This window comes from Amphiprion ocellaris, chromosome 15 (genome assembly GCF_022539595.1).
Source record: "Amphiprion ocellaris isolate individual 3 ecotype Okinawa chromosome 15, ASM2253959v1, whole genome shotgun sequence".
In the NCBI taxonomy this organism is placed as follows: Eukaryota; Metazoa; Chordata; class Actinopteri; family Pomacentridae; genus Amphiprion; species Amphiprion ocellaris.
This window is the reverse complement of record NC_072780.1, coordinates 7,361,847-7,382,518: the sequence shown is the minus strand read 5'-3', so window position 1 is coordinate 7,382,518 and position 20,672 is coordinate 7,361,847. Positions and strand designations below refer to the sequence as shown.

The following is a 20,672-nucleotide window of genomic DNA, read 5'->3' as shown; positions in this document are numbered from 1 at the left end:
ATACTAGATACAGTAAACAGAATAATTTATGTTAAATAAAGTGGGAATGCTGTATTTAAAATTCTGTATGTGCATTAATACAGCTAGTGTAGCCCAGAAAACTTTACTGCTCAACTGTTTCTTTATATTCCTTAGATATTTACAGAATATTATAAGTGAAGTGCCTGACATTTAAATAACACATTTAAAACAACAGTGTTTGAGCCAGATATTGGCATTGCATAGGGCTAAGACATTATAGTATAATTTTTATATGTAGTTATCTGAATGATTTAAATATTGCATTTAAACCATGTAATATTAGGCTGACAACTGTGCCAATTCACCCAACAAGAGCGTGTTATATATAATTCAAATTAACCTGACTGACTAAAATGTAAACAAACAAACAAACTCAAACTAAAAAGAATACTACACTGCCACAGAACTACTAACATTCACAGCAGATTTAATGAATGAACTAGTCAGACATCCAACAACTTGTGTGTACATTTTTACATACTAATCACCATTCAGGTGCCGGGTCCTTGTTGCCAGGACAACGCGGCTCCCCATTGGCCGCCGCCGCACCACGTGACTCGCAGCCCTGACGTCACGGCGCGGTGCTGCGGGGCTAAGCGGAGTGAAGCGCAGCGGCTCCGGGAAAAAAGCTGGTGGAGTTTGGACTGAGAGCAACCAGGGGAACTCCAGCTCCTCGTCACCTCTTGAAACTTTCACCTTCCTGCCCGGTGCCTCGGGGTTATGGACTACTAACTTTTAACAAAGCCCCCCTCCGCACAGCAACTTAAAAGCGAGGTAAGTTGTCGCTAACGTCCGTCCCTTCTTCGCAGTTTTTACCCGCTTCCTGGTACTTTTTTCTTGTATTCCCTCGCAGCTCAGGTGAGGTGGGTTCAAGAAGTGTCTTTGCTTCCAGAAGCTACCTCCAGCCTTCTTTTCTCCTCTTAACAACAACCTATTTCACACAGTTTCCTCCCTAACTTTGCTCTGCAGCGCTATTACACAGAGCTAGCAGCGGATAAAGCTTTACCTACGTTGGTAATCGGATGAAGCTGCTCCTTCTCGTCCCAAATGCTCCTCAGAGGCGCTCCTAGTTGTCTCCACTCTCCATTTGATTGAAGCGTGAATGAGTGAGGACGGGAAATGAAAAAGGGAGTCCTGCCACTTCACAAGGCTGAGAGAGGCAGAGTATCTCATTTCAGCAAATACACATCAGTCAGTGGATTAAAGCAGCAGAGAGGAGGCAGCTTTATTGAAGCAGTGCTGCTGCTTTACCTTGACAAGTGGGTGGAAATGTTTGTTGTCCTGCAGAAAAAGTGCCTTTTATTCTCAGTTTTTCTCTTTAATTAGATGAGCTTTGGTGTACTTGCATGCCTTAAGATGCTCTCCTCAAAATTCAGAAGACTTAGAGATGATAAAAGTTCAATATTGTCACAACTTTTAATCTATAGATGAAATGTCAGACACAATTTCACAGTAGATTTGCATTATCAGTATTTTTGCTTCAAACAAAATGCTTATGAAATGTCAGAAAATAGGAAAAGGAAAACTTTCTGTGTTGCAACGACAGAGTTAAAGGATAGATTTAATGTGACATTTGATATTGTAAATGATTATTAAACAGTTAGTTTTTGTCATGGCCAAGTCTAGATAAACTTATATTTGTTTTCAGTCTTACAATCATTGTTTTTTATTCATTCGTTATAGTCTTTATTATAAAAAAGGCTACAAAAATGGCATTTGTCAGACAAATGCAAAGATACTCAATCTGTATATAATGTAACACAAGAATAGATCAATTAAAGATAATGACTAGTTAGATAGTTGACAAAAATGTACTAATTTATAAAAGGAATCATGCCAAACCTTCACTTTTCCAGCTTCTAACTTGATTTATTGCTTTACTGTGTTGAATAGTTTATAAATAATTAATATCAGGAAAATATTTGACAGCATTAGACCTTGCTGGTTTCAGGTTTCCGCCAGACAAACAAGCAGCTAAAGCAGGACTGAGGATGAAAGTCAACTGTAGGCAACATTTCTGCTTCTTGCTCTGCCGTGTAGAATTCAAATGCACTCTTTCTGGCTGGTGGCTTGTGGTAATTGAGTGGCTTTTGGTTTGATGTGGAATGTAAACAGGAACCTATCATGGCTGAATTTCCTGCGGCGGTCCCGGTGATATGGTCACGAGGTGATCAGAGAGAGCGATGGTGTGAGAAAATCCCACAAATGGACACGGAAATAAACATTGCAGTGTCGAGAGGAGCTGAAGTTCACTGGTCCAGATGAAGGGTTTAGATGCTGAGGTTCACTCGCACATAGAAAACTGCCTCCAACGCACACAAATCACATCTAGCTGTCTTTCCTCTCTGTGGCTTCCAAACTTTTGTTTTGATTTCAGCAATTCAACAACTCGAGCATCCAGCACGACACGAGAACATTAAAAGAACTGTGGAGGTGGAGGGTGGAGTTGAGATAATAGCCCCCTTGGTGTCAAAAGCATCTCTCCAAACATTTCAAGATGCTGTGCTCTTACGAATGCGTGCTAAATTTGAACAGATGTTCTATTTTTGTTAGCGTGGGTGTCCTGTGGGTTTGTTTCGGGCCAGACTGACCACATTGGCAAGAGTCGTCTGTAGTTAGGCTCGTCTAGGCAGCAGTCGGTGCTCTTTTGAATTGAATGAGACCTTTTTAGCGAAAGCAGACGAGCAGAGTGATTGGGTAAAAGCAAGGATGAGTGGAGCATTAAACTCAGGGCGGAAAAAAAGAGCGAGATGCTGAGATAAAGAACGAGACAGAAGAAGCAGAATCTGGCCTGTAGCACAGATAATGTTTTGGATAGAAAGCAGCATTTCTCGCATGCTGTGTAGCAGATATCGCTGGCAGAGAGGGTGGGAGTTGTTTAGTCATCAGACAGATTGACATTTCCATCTCTGTTGCCTTTGTATTTTACAACAGGCTGTTTCAGTGAGACACACATTTAGATGGTCAGTGCAAAACAAACAGCGCTCTCCTCGTGCAATCAGTAACAATTTGCTGCGAGGGATGGCGTGTGTGAGAGTTTTGTCCAATCCTCTGTCTGTTGCAGCTCTGCCTGCCTTCTTGCAGTTGTTGTCGGTGACACTTTTTTTTATCTTGTTCTCATTCGCTGCCTCATTATTGGCTTCAGCGTCATGATTGTGGTTTTTCTGCAGCGCCTTGACGCACAAAGCTCTCCGGCTCACAATGGGAGCTCATGTGTGCTGCATTATGATGAAGTTGCTGCCTCAGGTTTCTCAAATGCAGGACGGAGGGTTTTTTTTTTTACTATCATTTTGGAGAAGGAAAGGAATTATTTAAGTGTGTTGTAAGCCTGTAATTCATGTAAATCAGATGTGAAGCTTGCTGGAAACTAAACAAAATAGGGCTTGAATGTCCAGATAGACAGTAGACCGAATGTTGTATCAGTGCTTGAGTCACAGTAACTGTTAATAATAATATTAGTAATAATAACTTTATTTAAATAGCACTTTTAAGAACAGCGTTCACAAAGTGCTTTGATACTTTAAAACATGCAAATACAGAGACAATCAAGCAAGGTATAGGAGTCAAGCCAGAGAAAATGATGATAAATTAAGTGAATAATTAGCTAGATTAGCACGCAAATCAAACAAGGGAACTAGGCAGTTTGAAAATCAAAGAACGAGATTGAGGGTTAAAATTAAAAGTCAAAAAATTTGAGAATTAAAGAATTGGAGAGATGACATCACACCAAAGAACCAGGTAGCTAAAAATAAAATAAAACAACAAAGAACATCTAAAATAAACAGGACATAATACAGTAATGACAAGCAAACTTCACATAGAAGCAAGTCTATAAAAATGAGTTTTAAGAAGTGGTTTAAAAGAAGTTACTGACTCTGCAAGCCTTTTCTCCTCAGGCAGGAGTTAAAACAATGTTAAGGTTCCACTGATGTCCATTAAAATGACAGATAGAGGAAGTAATTAAGGTGCAAAACAGAAACATTAAAAAATATAGGAAGATGTTGTGGTTTTGGTGCCTTGAGATTGATTTGATCTCTGGCCGCAGTTTAATGTGAAACTGTTGTGCAGCTAATGATTATTTTAATTATGCATAAATCTGCTGATCATCAACATCATTGGTCCAATAGTCCAAAGTGGCATCTTCAGATTTCTTTTTCTGTCCAGTCGCCCAAAGAAAGCAGCAAATAATAGAATCTGAGAAACTGACGTGACTGAGTTTGGCATTTTCTTAAAAAAGGCGATTACTCAGTGATTGAGACACTTGTAATCATCTACACTGGATGATGTTTTTGTCACCGGACAGTTGGCATCACACTTTCAGTCTTCTCATAACCAAGCAGAGAATTGCGACAGCAATTTGGTTAAATTTACAAGCATTATTTTTACTCTCACTTCACTTTTGAAACCCTTTAATAAAGGCCTTTTTACTTGTCATAGTTTTATTTTGCTATAATCTGAGATTCACTTATGATTCCATTTTTTCTGAAGACGTTCGTTTCCTCAGACTCAGCTTCAGGTTGGACCACCAGCGGTTCAGCTCTGACCTTATACTAAATAACACAGCAGATAGAGTTTCAGTCCGACATTCAAGGAGTCACCAAAGTACGCCACACTGAACAGACGCCGTCACGATGCTTGTAATGTGAGCATGCGTGCCCCCAAAATTATGCGCGGCTGCAGCAGCGTTTGATGGCGCTGTGGCATGTTCTGCTGATCAGACATGTGTTCGTAAATAGGCGGCGGCCAGAAGATGTTCAGAGATGATCCAAGACAGATGTAGGTCAGTTTTAGGTCTCGTAAAATTCGAGCCAAAATGGCAGTGGGAGAGCGACGAGCCTTTTTACTTCTCAGTTAAAGTGCTAAGCTTGTCGACGTGTGAATTTTATTTGGCTGTTGCTTGTTTTATTTTGGTTTTTTAACTAACTTAACTGTGAGAATTTTAAGCTTCACTGCCTGAGACGAATGGCATTTGGTTTAAGTGAAAACCACTTCGAAGTGGCTTTGATGTGCTCAGTTTCTCAGACGCAGTGGTACATGAAATCTTGCATTTGAGGCAAAACAAGTGGTCATGAGTTGAGTGTTCGGTATGCAGTCGCTTCTGTCTTTTGGCATTGTACTTAACCAAACTGCTGGTGATGTTTTGACACTGAAGGACGCGCTTGTAAATAAGGTTTCAAGGCTCTGCTGTGCTTTCATGCTACATTTTCATGCAGCAAATATCACTCAAGTCATCTGCAACAAAATAAACTCGCAGCGAGGATGAAGTGGGTTTAAAAGAAACTGAAAGGATGTGAAATGAATAACACATCAAGCCTGCCAGCTGCTTGAACCTCAGCCAGGGTCTCCCTCCCATTTTGAATTATGAGCTGCTGCATCCATTTGGCAAGTCTGCTGCAGAAATAAGACATTTTATTGTTGCGTTTTTACGCTAAAGCCACTAATATCAAGAGTTATGATTGTTAGGGCAATTGTGAAGTCAATTTTGCAATCTATATACATGTCAGCAATGATTTAAGGATGCTCCACCAGGCAGAAAAGAAGCAAAATCTGGTTTTCAGCTTTAATGTTCATGTTATATTACATATCAAGGGTGTTTCTGCAGACCAGAAAACAGCATATACAAGAGTTTTAAACAATTATACAGCAGCAATTTTGTGTTGCCAGACTGCAGTAATCATTCAACATTGAGCTCTTGCAAACACAGTTGGCGCAAAGCAAAATTACTGATAAACTGCGCAATTAAATAGCAAAGAAGAAAGAGCGTGTGATGTTGCAGTCATCTTAACTCGTGTCTGTGTGTGGTGTTGCTTAAAATAAAAACTCAGCTTTAGTTTGAGCCTCTGGTCTAATCTGAGGCAGGTAAAGTTGTCATTTTCAATATGTTCTCACAGCTGAGACGAAACATAGTTTTGATCTGTGGGTAAATATCGGATTGCAGGTCATGCAGGTCTTATAGTTGGCTGCCTGTTATGTGGAGAATGGCTCCCCTCAGCTCTGCAGCCCGCTCACAGATGCATCATGTTTCATCATGAATGTGTCATTCATAAACTCGCTATCTGTGATCGGGTCTCTTTCAGTCGCTCCCCTCTTCCCTGCTCTGTTCTTGGATTATGTGCGGCGCTCTTGGGTTGAGATTTACCTGCAGGATATAAATGGAGACTTGTGTCTGTTACGTAAGTGAGCAACAAGATGTTCTGGGATGAATGCCGGGTGGATGGAGGGCCTTGGATTCAAACGGCAAGAATGATTCGGCTGCAGTAGAGTCCAAAAATACCGTTGGTGTTGTTTATTGTAAGTTGCATTAAAGTAATAAATCGAATATTACTTTAAGATTTAAAAAAAAAAAAAAAAAACAACATTTGCATTAATTGTTTGAGCCTTCTAGCAATAGTTTTTGAGCGCTCACAGAAAGTACTTGGTCAGATTCTTGTTTAGTTTTTTGGTTTTTGCTTACAACTGATGTTTTTTTCAGTTTATAGTGATTAGTCATTTAGTGCATAAAATGTAAAAACTGACAGATTTCTGAATTCGAAATTGACTTTTTCTTAAAGTCACTGTTCACAATTTTGTACTGGAACCAGGGAATGTTTCTGGACATTTTGTCTCTTGGAAAAACTGACTTAAATCGGGTTCTTAACTAATATATTCAATATGTTTAGGTATAGTTCTTTAGGCGCAGTTGCACCAAATTTATATATTGAAATGAGTGTTGTTTGTTTTCATAATACTCAGGCATTGTATCACCTAGACCTGAATGCTTACACATTTTAGGACTTCAAATGAAAATGTTATATTTAATGGACATTCGAGTTGCAATTAAAGAATTAAGTGACTGATTTAGTGACTCATCCATCAACTGTTTTAATTACTGATTTAATGTATTAGTAATTTTTCAAGCAAAAACGTGGAACATCTATGGGTTGTACCTTATCTAGATGTCAGTGTTTGTTGCTTTTAGTAACTGAATTTCTTGGCATTTTGAAGATTCTGACTTTGTAAAGAAAATATCAAACATAATTGTTTCAGGCTTACATACTGTATTGAAAAAGAGGTTTATCTCTGTACCAAAACATTAAATATGTGTCATATTTGCACTAATATTAGAAATTTTCCACACATTACCTAACTCTAAATGGTTACTTTATTATGTGTGTGTGTATATTTATATATTAGGTGTTGCTTTAGTAGTTGGATATGAAGCTGTTTGTCTGTAGAAGATTCTTTTGGCTTTAAACCTCCAGCTGGTGCTACTGATGATGTGTTGCTGGTTTGGTGGTTTTAGGAGTTAAATCTGTCTGAAATCCCAGCAGGTTGATCCCGTTTCCTGACAGAGGTCTCAAACTTTGAAAGCTAAACGTCCGTGGCGGCGATGGTGTGCGTACTTTCACTGTTATTAGAAACTGAAAGTGCGCAGTAGCACTAATACCTGCACAGGGTGAGGTCAGCGGCTCTATCTCAGGCCTGTTCTCCCCTCAGAAGGTTAAGCTAGCGTTCACTCTCTCGTCCTGACCCAATGAGGAGGTCGAGGGAGAACTTGTCTTCGTCCACGTGATCTGTCCGCCTGTCAAAGCGCCGGTTATGTAACTGTGCCATCGCAGGTCTGCCAGCAGCAGCAGGTAAGAGCCTTAACGGTTAATTGTAGGCGGTGATCTTGCAGAACCAGAAATAGCAGAGATCTTAGGGTGACTGGCTGAAGGAACCTTCAGCAGAAGTCTGAGCTCTCATCCCATCATTTCAACTTAGAATACACGCAAGTCTTCGGCCAAGAGGAGTGGCGGATTGCTGTTGTGGCAGTACAGATCTAATTAAGTTATAGTAATCTGGAACTTTCGTCTGTAACAACTTAGATTTTCACCCATACGTAGCACATGCTCGGAGAAATTTGGGACATTTTGTACGGGATTGAACCAAAACCATATTAACTGCCAACCTGCTTTAACAAGTGAGCTTTAGTTGAATTCAGTTTGATTAATTTAGATGTGAATAACTGAAATACAGAGACGGACAGGAAAGAAGGAATGTGACATTTTACTTTGACCTCCTCAGCTAGCATTTAGAAGCAGTACATACAACATGTACTTCATAGAAATTGCTTATGGCATACCTGAATGTAATTGCAAGCAAGTAATGATAATAAAATGTAACTGTAAGGATTCCACCCATAATTAGAAGCTGGTGTATTAACAGTTAATGGATGATAATATAATTGTAATAATTGCAAATATGTCTTCATAGAGCAGATGCTCTGCATGGCTAAACACTTTTCAAATTCCCAATAACTATATTGCAGTGTGCAATAAACATTTATATATATAATATATAAAATACAAATACTTAGATGTGATACCGAGGGAAATATGTGATTCGCCCTCATAGGCCTTTAGCTACTGAAAAGACTGTTCATCAATAAAATGTACATCATCTGCAAGTCTGCTGCCTGTCAGAGGAAATCACATCTCCCAAGAGAAAATCTCACAAAGAAAAGAAGCCAACCGTGTTGTTTTTATGCCTCGGTTCAGCCCATTCTTGAAAATGCAATAGCTCTACAACACCTGGAAGGATTTTCATTACAACTGGCAGAAATGTTCACTTAGATTAAAACATGAACTGATTCAAATTTGGTGATCTGTGACCTCATCGAAACACTTGTATTTTTTGACAGAACTCAAGAATTCATACGACAGAAGAAAATTCCCACTAATGTCTAATTAAATGATGAATAAAAAGAGGAAGTGCTGACATTTCTGTTTAAAGGCTTACAAGTCAAATCTGGACTGATGTGGATATAGACTACGCCTGAACCGGTTGGCAAAGGCATACAATCACGAGGCTGTGGTTGTAGTTGAATAATAAAATATTTATTTTGTTGTAAATACAGAACATTAATAGAAAAGACAGATTGTTGCACATGATGCTGCAAAACAATGAACAATTATTTTAATTGTCAGTTCATCTGTCGCTTATTGTCGATTGTTTTGTCATGAAACTTGTGAAAAATGTTGATTATAATTTCCCAAGGTCCAAGATAATTAATTCAGATAGAGACAAAATTAATAAATTTTCCACGACAAATCCAAAAACAGAAGGACGGTACGTAAAAATACAACCAATATTGTCTGATTTCATCTTGTAAATTTAATTTGTTTGGGTTTTAAAGTATGTTTTCACTATTTGATTGCATTTTTTTTTTATACTAAACAAACATTTAATCAAATAATATCGTCATTGGATTGATAATGCAAGTCATTTTTACGATACATAAACATATTTAAACTCTCAAATTGCTAATTAATCTAGTAAGCACTGCTCTGTTGTTGTTTATGTAAAGCCATTAAGAACAACGCTAATTAACCTTCTCTCCCTCATTTAGATTAATGAGGAGAGAAACATTTTAGTCGGCTCAGTTCGTCCATATTAATGTGGAAACAAGTGTGGCTGGAAGGAGGCTAAAAGCAAACAATTGAACAAGCCGTCAGTCTTTGGAGAAAGTGCAATTAATTCTATTGTGACTCAAAGGCACCTCGTGAAGTAATATGTTTCTTTGGGCCCACTTGCTCAGATAAACAAGAGTGATTGCACGGTCAGTCGTCATGACTACGGCGCCTCAGTAATTACAGAAAGCCACCACAATCCATTAAGCAATTAAAATGCAGATGTAGCGGTTCCGTTCAGTGCATCAGACAGTTTATGAATGAGACGAAGATGGTAGGAAATGTTTGGGTCATAAAAGTTGTTTTAAAACAGAGGAACAAGAAACGCTAGAAAAGGCTGATAGCATAAAATGAAACTAAAGATCGAATTTTTAAGATGCGAAAGTCCTTTTAGTCATCTGTCTTTTAGAATTATTTGCTTTCAAAGTGACTGAAGCGACATTATTTACCATTTCACATTTTAGTCACAGTCAGTGAGTGATTTATATCATGATAAAGTGAATATAACAAATATAATGAAGTAGTTTATTGAAATTCAGCCATCAATAAAACACACTAATATCTATTTTTCATCTCTTGTACTTCATCACATCTCTTATATAGCCCCATAATTCAGTCCTTGGTTGACAGATTTAAATCATTGTAGGTGTTGTACATTATCTTTTCCAAACCCTACAGCAGATTGTGGTGATACAGGAAAGGACAGAGTTTACTTTTCTTACGCACTGATTTCCTTCTTGTGTAATCTGAAGCAGTGGGCGAACTGCACTGTGGGAGCTTATTTTTTCACTTGTTCATGGTCAAAAATGACAGATACAACATTTTTAAAGGTTTAGCTTTTATACATCATCATTCTTATTGGTAAGAATCTAAATAATAATAGTAAGAAAGCAGCTCAAAAGTAGCTGCCTGCTTTTAGTAGCACAGATTGAAGGCTTGTTCTTTTGTGTTAAGGCTTTTTTTTACTGATTGCTGCGTTAAAGCGAGTAAAGTTTTGGATATTGTGCTGCTGCGCCTCAGTGCTGACAGCAAGAACAGCCTGCATGCTGGTATCTTTATTAAAGTGAATCAGTGATGATGAGTCACCCTTATGCATGAATCATGTATCAATAATAGCCTCATTTTACTCACAGAGAAATAGAAATGCATTGTGAAAAGTGAATGCTGCTAGTATTTTAAAGGCTAGGTTTTCAAGGCAGATCAACACCCCTTTAATTCAGACGCTGTTGTTAAAGTAATCAGGTGTTGTGTTTTTATTTAAGTTGTGTCCTACAACATAATAGCTTCTAGTTTACTGTATCCGATTGAATGAGTGAATGAACCTACCTGATAAACGATTACTAATACCTTACCTGACATGCTGTAGATTTTATTTTTTTAAAATTGTGTTCATTATTATGTAATATCCTTTATTCTTCTGTTTGTCAGCTTTGTGACACCTACACAGATGTGCAGGATTATTAGAACTCTGCTCAGGTTAATGGCATTTTTCACTGCAGATGTCAGTTTTCTTTATTTTTGCATTTTTATTCACTGTGCTTGCTTAATTTTCACTGCGCTACAAAGTCCTAAACCTCTATGGAGACAACACAAACATGGCTAGTAGTAGCAGAGAGACCTCCAAAATGTCTGCAGTGCAACAAAGTTATGACGAATTTTGAAAACTGCATTTCTTTTATTATTTATTTTTGCAAAATGCAGAGAAAAGCATGTATAATATTTTTCCATGTGCAGTGCCCACAACCAGTATGACAAAATATGGGGATTTTACACACTATAGCTATATTACTGCTTGCATTTTTGTCACTTATCAGCTCTGTGCAACTCTAAATTGTTTTCATGTGACTGTTGTTTACCAGTGGCTTCACGATTACACTGAGGAGAGCAGAATTGTTTGTTTTTTACAGAATCTGATGAGAGCAAAGAGTTTATTTTTGGAATATTTCAAAATGAGACGTGAAATTAGCAGACTCGGTTAAATATCACGATTAGATAGATGAGCAGTTCAACTATTCTTGATGTAAATGGTGTAATTTTGCCAATTTATTATTATATTTTTTCACAATAATACCCTTTTCTTGGTCAGGTGAATGCTGGTTCAGTTCCTTTTGGTGCCATTATAGTGAACAAACTTACACAAAAGCAGAAATTCTCATGGTTAGCCCACCTGTTCCTGCTGTGAGTCAAAGTGTCTGTCTTAGACTTCATTTCAGAGCAGATATTTTGACATGTTATCACAGGAAACGCACAGGTGTAGCTAATAACATCCATGAGGATTGCTTTAGTAGAGCTGCATAATCAGTATTATTTGTTCCGCTTGTGCTTTCCTGCTACAACGAGTTCAAGGCTAACAGGTGCAACTGCAAAGTGAAAGGAATCTCACTCAACCTGCACATACCAGCACAGTCCTGACGAGACTGTTTCAGTAGTGAATGCACACACACTGTCCTCTCGGATTAGTATGTGCCTTTAATAGGGTTATGAACAGATACATGCAGGTCTCAGCTTCTTAATTAGCCTCCCTATATGAATTATCCCTCCCAGGTCCAGGCTGTTTGCCCCTGTCTAATTTGAAGGCAGACACATTTCAGGTCCGTACATCAGCGGTTCACATGGGACCCCTGCTGTGTCGCCGCTGATTTGTTTTGTTCCAGGAGTGATGAGCATGTAAACAGGTGTTAATCTCTTTTTCCCGCAACATTGAAGAGAACTATTGGTAACAGCAGGGGACTTATTGTAGGTGGCTGCCACATTGCTAGAGCTCATTGTTTACTCCGAGTTAATTAAAGGATTATAGCCGCCTGTTTATGAAGCGCGAGCGAGACTAAAATAAAGGCAGACAAAGACATTAAGGGATTTAACAAACTAATGAAAATCCTGATAGTTTAATTCAAAATGGGTGCGCTCTCTCAGAATTCACACAGTTGCACTTAAAATGCAAAAACTAAGCCAAAGCTAAATGGATCAATGACCAGTTTGTGTATTTCTTGTGCGTTTTTTTAAAACTTTCTTTTGAGTTTATTACTGAAGCAGAGTTCCTGAAATATCTTCCACAGGGGCTTAGATTAAATTTAGCTGCTACTTTTTATGAGTTTTATTTTCCTTTTCCTTTTCTGAACTCACCCTTTAATATTTTCGATTTGGAGTCATTAAGCAAAGCACAAGAAGACCAAACACTCACTGAAAGAGGCAATTCGTGTTCATTTCTATTCCCTAAACCAGCTAATTTTACGGTGATTTACTTTGGTCTGACCTGACCTTGCTGATTTTATCTGTCATTATCCTTGGCTAAGCTTTTTACAGCTTCCCTCTTGTCTTTAGCCTGGAGAGCTCAGCAGCAGTTAGCCGCCTGACAGGGGAGGGTGCTAAGCACATTAGCTGCAAGGTTAGATGATGAGCTGCGTCCTGAAGTGAGTTTAAAAAATCCCCGTTTACTTTCTGCAACAAATTATTCATTGGATGACTGTCAATTGCATCATGTTGGAAATTTCATTTCTTCAAATCTCTATCAAATGCTTACCGAAAGGCAAACCAGGTCAATAAAGCATCTTATCTATAATACAGAGGATATTGATGTGTGCGTCGACAAACGAGCCTCAGAGTTCCTGCAGGAAATGGATGCTGCCTCTGCAGAGATGCATGCACAGCAGGCACACTGGCATGCACGGGTTTATCAGCAGGTGTGGTTGTGCTTCAGTAGTAGTTCTGCACCATGAAAGCATTTGGTGGTCTCGTGCTGCAGGTGTTTGGCAGACTGGAGTTGGCTGTGCAGGAGTCCACACGCTGAACTTATCTGTTTTTCTTTATCTGTTCTACTGGCGCATCTTTTATGACAGTGTTTGTTTGCATTTGTTGCACAACAACAAACAAAATGAAAAAGATAAGACCGTATGTTTAGTTTGCACTGAAATATGTGGGTGTTTCTGCCCATTTTCAGGGCTTGGGAACATTTCAGCCAGAGTTTCAATAGCTCTTTGTGTGAGCAACACTGCGACATCAGCAGCTCAAGTAAACATAATGATAGGGTACTCTGACATCCCAAAACTCCCCAAGCAATAGCTCCAGTCCACAGGAGGCTGTCAGAAAAGGCTCTGATAAACACTGAACACTGCAGCAGCAAACAACAGCCACACAAAATCTTTATTTCTTTTTGGAGTTAGAGACCAAAACGGTAAATTAATATTGGACTTGAATTTGTCTGGGGACCAGAAATATGACTCCAAACACATGATATAACATTACTTGTGTACTAGTAGCTATTTGATCACCAGCTGAGCATATCAACTTTATGCGATTGCTTGTGCATCTATAACAAAAAGTTACTGCAGGTTTCACTCTGAACCTCAGACAGTTTCTGGGCATTTTTTAGTCCCAAACTAGTCCTGCGCCTCTGTGGAAACAACACAGCCAAGAGAAATCAAAGTAATTATGATATTAATCATGAAGAAAGAAGTTTAATTTCTTTGAATATTTACGATAAAAAGATTTCAAAACCTGCTATCAGCGTATACAACATTAATCCTAGTACCCGCAGGTGTTACCAATGCTGGAAAAATAATGACATACATACTTTAGGTATTTTATTACTCATATTATTGATTGGCAGCTGAATTTGTGTCACATGAGTGTTGATCACAGCTGAGTCACAAGTGGCTTCACGGTTGCGCCAAGGAATGCAGAATGTTTTAGTTTTTTCCAGAATATAGTTCATGCAAGTGGTTTATTTTTGGCAAATTGAGACATGTAGAATAAAGTGGTTTGGATGAAGTATCACCATTTTAGACCTAGATTTGGATCATTTTGCTAACAAAACTGCACAGATGAACAGTTCAAGGACCACTGAAAAGTTGAAAATCCAGTGATTCTTTCTGTTTTTGACGTTTTCTGGCTCTGATACACAGTGACATTTTGCTAATTTAAAAAAAAGCAACACACCTTTAAACATGCTGCCAGATTTTGAAATGGAGTTAAACTGCATTTTTTCTTTACAAGTTTTTTTTAATATGTGAAATTGCATTAAGACTGTTCATCATTTGTTTTTTTTTTTTATCTATTCTCTTCTCCTTTTCTCTCCCTCTTTGAGCAAAAAGGCTCGAGGTCATTTCAGATAATTTTTAACAACCTTTTCCCGTCTCTCTCTGTCTTCTCTTTCCCAGCTGTCAGCAGTCTAAAGCGCCGCTGCCCTCACATCGACCACAGCCTCACTGAAAGCAGCGACCATGGGTAAGCAGAACAGCAAGCTCCGTCCTGACGTCATGCAGGACCTGATGGAGAACACGGACTTCACCGAGCACGAGATCACCGAGTGGTACAAGGGCTTCTTGCGGGACTGCCCCAGCGGCGCTCTGTCCATGGAGGAGTTCAAGAAGATCTACGCCAACTTCTTCCCGTACGGCGACGCCTCCAAGTTCGCCGAACACGTCTTCCGCACGTTCGACGCCAACGGAGACGGGACTATTGACTTCAGGGAGTTCATCATCGCCCTGAGTGTCACCTCGCGTGGTCGGCTGGACCAGAAGCTGAAGTGGGCGTTCAGCATGTACGACCTGGACGGCAACGGATACATTAGCAAGGCAGAGATGCTGGAGATTGTAACGGTGGGTCTGCTGTCCTTCTGTTCTCTCAACCATTCTGACTTTCTGCTCCTCTATCTTTATATAGCCCTCATTCTTTTTAGCAGAAGTTGCATGCCATCATGGTATCACCATGTTCCCTAAACTACTCCTGCAGTGAAGCAACATTTTGCTCAACCATCCATACCAGCTGCTACATCATATAACCATAACCATCTGCTTCTGTGTTCTGCACCATTTGACCGCCCACAGCAGGAAAACCAGCCGCTGTGTAATTTTAGAAACCAGCAGTTCCTCGCTGGTCCTCAGACGTCTCTAAATACGACTCGTCCACAGTGTATTTCTAGAAGGGAGCGGCCCTCCTTTAATCCTCACATTGACTCAGCACTACATCCAGCAGCTGCACAGTTTTAGGAGGAGCCGTCCCCTCATCGGTACTTTACAGCAAACACAGACTCCTCAGCTTATCGGATAAAAGCGTCAGACTTTTGTCCTACCGTCTCACACACACAGACACACACACCGCCCAGCAGTCCTGTCCGCATGTTGTTACATCACACTTCATGCTGCTAAACTGAGCAGAGCGACAAAGAATGTGTAATCCCCTTCTCCACATCAGTGTTCCTTATTTATAGTGTGTGTGTAAAGTGAGCAGGTGTTTGTGTGTAGAGACGCTCCAGTACAAGGCTACAACTGGTGATTATTTTCCGTGCTGATTAATGTATTGATCATTTTTTTGCTTTAATTATTCTTTAAAATGATTTTTAAAAAGTTGATTCAAAGTCAAAAACACATCCAGTTAAAGAGAGAACCACAGCGGATCCTTTTAGAAGCTCAAACTACTGAATATGTGAGGCAATTTTTCCTGATAAATTGCTTCAATGATTGATTGATTTGTTTTCTCTCAGTTTTAATCTTCTAATTACCTCCCACATTATGTTTACAGCAGATTGTGGAGTTAGTTTGTTTAATTGTCCGTTCGGAAATTCTCTTCATGCTGTCGGATAAATTCAACCGTGACGGAAAAGACAATTACACGCATTTACCAAGTGCCTCACAGCAACAGCATAAACAATCAAGACAACAACATGCAAGAACGATGCGCAAAGCTCATATCACCCCAGATTTCTTTCACAGACCTATAATGGAGGGTGTGACACATCAATCTAAGTCTGCTGAGGTGACATCCTGTATGTCTATCTTAATGACAATGACTCGAAAAGAAATCAAATCCCAAATCTTACTGAGTTTTTTCTTGATAATGACACATAGTAAGAAATACCAAACAATAAGGCATAAAGTTAGAATACTCTCCTCAATTGAACACTAAAAAAAGAACAACTGCATGTAATTTACACCCTTTTCTAAAGTTATCTTCATTTATTTTAGATGTCAATTAATCTAATATAAAAGATATAAAAGGAAGGAAAATATAAAAGGACACAAACTAAGTAAATAATAATGAAAATAATTGATACTGTGGGTGCCCCGGTAGCTCAACTGATTGAGTGGGCGACCCATAAACAGGAGTTATAGTCCCCAACACAGTGGGTTCACTTCCAGCTCATGGCCCTTTGCTACCCCTCATTCTTCTCCCTACTTTCCTGTCTGCCTCTCAACTTAACCTGTCAAGTAAAGCCAAAAAATAACTTAAAAAAGAAAGTAATTGATGTCATTACTAGTATGTGGGTGGTGGATGTGTGTGTGCACTTTCTGTGACACTTTCACAGCTGCTCTGCTGTTGAGACAGATGTTCTGACAAAATTTTCACTTCTTCTGCAGTTAAATTGTCTCACAGAAAGATTGTAGGAATAAAGAAAGAAGAATGAAGACAGTCAAGAGTCATAGTGCAGCAATGCAACTGTCTCTCTTCTCAGATATCAGGTTGACATATTGTCCAGAGCTTCTGTTGTCCCGTCTCAAAGCGACCATCATCTAGGAATAAAAGTGCACATCATAGCAGTAAAAATCACATAGCTTCTGCTTTACATTTCTCAAACCTAAATAATGAGGAAAAAACTCTATAGGTTAATCTTCTATTTAAAAAACCTAAACTACATCTATTTGACATTAATATTTCCTGTTTGTTTCTTTACAGTCAAATCAGGCAGCAGAGCCAAAAATAAATGAAAGGAATCTTTTATCTCTCTTCCTTCCAGCAGCAATGATTTCATTGATAAGTCACGAAGATGTTTCTTGCACTTTGTGATAGTTTGCAGCCGTGCTTCTGGCTGTAACCACACATGTACTTACACTTCTTGTGGTTGTCTTTATCACTGGTGTCAAATGTGGCTCAGTTATTAAACTCACCCATAGTCAAATCAGCAGTGAATAACTCTAAGCTGACTGTTATTCAGGTGACTTATCTACCAAAACAGCTTTTCTCCAGATGCAGTCAGAGATGTAAAAGCCTTAATCGTCTAACAAACGTCCACACTAAGACTTGTGCTTCTCATTTCTGTGTCTGTCTTCAGGCCATTTACAAGATGGTTTCCTCTGTGATGAAGATGCCTGAAGATGAGTCCACACCTGAGAAGCGCACAGATAAGATCTTCAGGCAGATGGACACAAATCGAGATGGTGAGACCTTCTTCTTGTCTCTTCTTTTCTTTTTTTTAACCCTCTGAACTTTAGGCAATTTTTATTACAATACAAAGTCCTGCACCTCTAGGGAAACAGCATTATATGTGTATTATAACAAAGCTATAAGGAAACGACGAAAGATGAACTTCTTTGCTCATTTCTTTTACACAAATTTAAAACCTGGAGTCAACAAAAGTACAGCATTTATTCAAGTGCCCACTTGTGTGACTAGCACTGGAAAAAAATGACTCTACATACCAAGGATATTTTACTACTTCCATTTTTAATTTGTTTCCATCCTTGTCTTTAATCTGCTCTGTGTAAACACAACCTGCAGCTCAACTAAAAGCTCACAATTTTTGTCACATTACTGTTGGTTAAATTTGAATCAGTAATGGCTTCTCGGTTACACCGGGAAGTGCAGAGGTTTTTATTATTTTTTGGCAAATTTCTAAAAGAGATGTGTAGTATACAATCCCAATTTTAAGCAAAGGTTTTGTTGTTTTTCCCACTAAAACCACCAGTCACGCGTGATTAGTTCAAGGACCATTGGAAAGTTAATAATCTGACGATTCTTCAGTTGTTGTTTTTTTAGAAAAAGTTTCTTTCTGTGATAAAAGGTGTAGTTTTGGCATTTCTGAGGTTAAAGACTATTGCTGAAGGATTTTAAGAAAATCCGCTTTTGTACACAGACTCATCTGTTGCTAAGTGGCTGCAAAACTGAAATACCAGATAAAACCGCACTGAAGGACACTTAGGATATTTTATTTTATTATTTAGCTTAAAACGTGTAGCTACTAAAATCTTGTTAAAAATAAACGAGACATGCACTCATTAAACTCTCATCTCTGTCTCTCAGGTAAACTGTCCCTGGAGGAGTTTGTGGAAGGAGCAAAGAACGACCCGTCCATCGTCCGGCTGCTTCAGTGTGACCCCAGCAGTGCTGGACAGTAGAAAACTGGACTTTTTCCACACTTGATCTATTCAACACAATTTCAAAATCACTCCCTTCTGACCAACCTGAGATTTCTGACATTAATATCTTGTGCTATAAAGGCACGTGAACAAACATGTAGACACACATAGACTCCATGCAGCTGTACGTACTACAAATACTGAAGCCTGATGCATATACACCCCTTTAGACGTGCACACAATGTTCATGCGCCTCTATGCCTGGTCGAAAACTCCCAACACGGGTCTCATATATGGTACGAATATAAGTCAGTGGACTGGCATCCCATCAAAGACTTATTTCAAAGCTGTGCTCTCTGTCAGCGAGGATAGTCCAGCACATTCATGTGGTACGTTGAGCCGAATCCAAGTTTGCTCTTTGTTTTTATTCCTTTTATTTGTTACTTTTAAAAGCACAGTTCCCGATCTGAAGGGAATCCTGCTCGTTTTGTTCTGCGTGACTGACTTGGGTTGTTTAGCGACGACGCACAGATTTTTACTAAGTATTGAAATCTAACTCCACGTTAACACTGGAAGACATGAAGCATATGAATCTGGGACTACAAATGTTCTCAGCTGCAGTATGGCTACGTAGACAGAACATCTGGGAATTGTAGTTTTTAACCATAAACGAATTTTAGAAGGGATGAAAGAAGTTTTTATTTTCTCTTTATAAATGTATATTTTGGAGGAATGTTACAGCGAACCAAAACTGACTCAGATTTCTAAATGAAGGGGAATATTTTGACTGCAGATTACAACCATCTGTTCTTTTGAAAGTGACTTTTTATGCCAAGTTCAACACACATGCACACAAATACACACGTATTTCTCACACAAATGCATACATTCATTTTACTCATGAATACATGAACTTGACATATGCATATAAACCGAACTGTGATTCTCTTTCTTCAACTATGGTTCAACAAGTGTATAAGGAGAAAAAAAAAGGTAGATGTTATATGAATATATAGTATGTACTTATATATTCTTTTACTCTGTGATAACATTGTGGCGATTTGCCGCAACGGAAGAGATTCACTGTAAAATTTTGACATATAAATTATTGGAATGTGATGATAAACATTTTATTTTCTTCTACTTGACAAATATGATATGAAAGAAAGTTGTACAGTATATTCACTCATATTTATACTAGATGTTAAAACAAAGGAGAGGACCACACATACTGCTATGCATTCAGCTTTGAATATCATCTGCTGCATTTAGTTCATGTAGGTTTTTTCCCCCCTTTTGAGTCAGAAAACAACTACAGTTTTATCCTGATCTCTCCAATCACTTTACATTTCCCAGCAAAAAAGAAGTCAATAAGTTTTTCCTGTAAAATGTGTACATTTTTAAGCAGTCTCCAAACTAACGTGCACCAATAATCAAAAAATGTTTGCGCGTGTCTCCTAAATGTGCACTTTTTTTCCTCAAAAATCAACTACAGCTGTAATTGTCCTTTAATCTGAATGCTACTATGACAGTTACAGATATTTTTGTGACGATAATACACAGTTACAGACATTTAACTGACAGATCAATGCTTTGGCGTAGGTTGCGGGTGAACAGCAGCATCCACCAGACCTCGCTGTGTTTCTGCAGGATTTACAAAATGCTCTCCGCTGCTTTATATCCGCATTAATTTACACCTGCCTGTCCCTGCTGATCTGAAAACAACATGAGATATTGTGGTGGATAAATGCGACTTTGGGGTGAAAAAATAATACAGCTATGATTAATTCTCCCGGCTTCCGCGCATTTTAGCGAGGCATTCAGGTACTTCAGTCCCACATTACATTTCAATAGCATGTTGTGGTCAAGTGCCAAATATAGATGAATTAAATAAAATTGAAAAAAAAAACACAGTATTGTGTCCGTTTATACTGTACAGTTGTTACCTGTCGAACAAAAAAACAACCTTTGTCACTGTATCATTTTGTAGATTTTGTATTGTTAACTTGCATTATGTGTTCTGTGTAGGATGTCCATTTTGTTATTCAAATAAAGACAAAATGGGAAGATGCCTGATTCATTTTTTATATAGACACAATTTAGTATTTATGTGGCCAACAAGACTATGTTGGCCAGTTGATGAAATATT

General features: G+C 38.7%; 1 protein-coding gene across 3 annotated transcripts; it reads left to right on the top strand.

Moving 5' to 3' along the window:
* Positions 1–611: 611 nt before the first annotated feature.
* ncaldb (neurocalcin delta b) lies at positions 612–20,590 on the top strand. 3 transcript variants are annotated; one of them, XM_055017820.1, is made up of 4 exons: positions 612–795; positions 14,619–15,049; positions 17,500–17,605; positions 18,468–20,590. In XM_055017820.1, exons 2-4 carry the CDS (start codon positions 14,672–14,674, stop codon positions 18,560–18,562), a joined length of 579 nt encoding a protein of 192 aa, XP_054873795.1. In that variant the 5' UTR covers positions 612–795; positions 14,619–14,671; the 3' UTR covers positions 18,563–20,590. The 3 variants fall into 3 exon arrangements, with proteins under 3 accessions (XP_054873795.1, XP_054873794.1, XP_023123275.1); XM_055017819.1 differs by having other exon boundaries at positions 14,616–15,049; XM_023267507.3 differs by having other exon boundaries at positions 613–795; positions 14,609–15,049.
* The last annotated feature ends 82 nt before the right edge of the window (positions 20,591–20,672 follow it).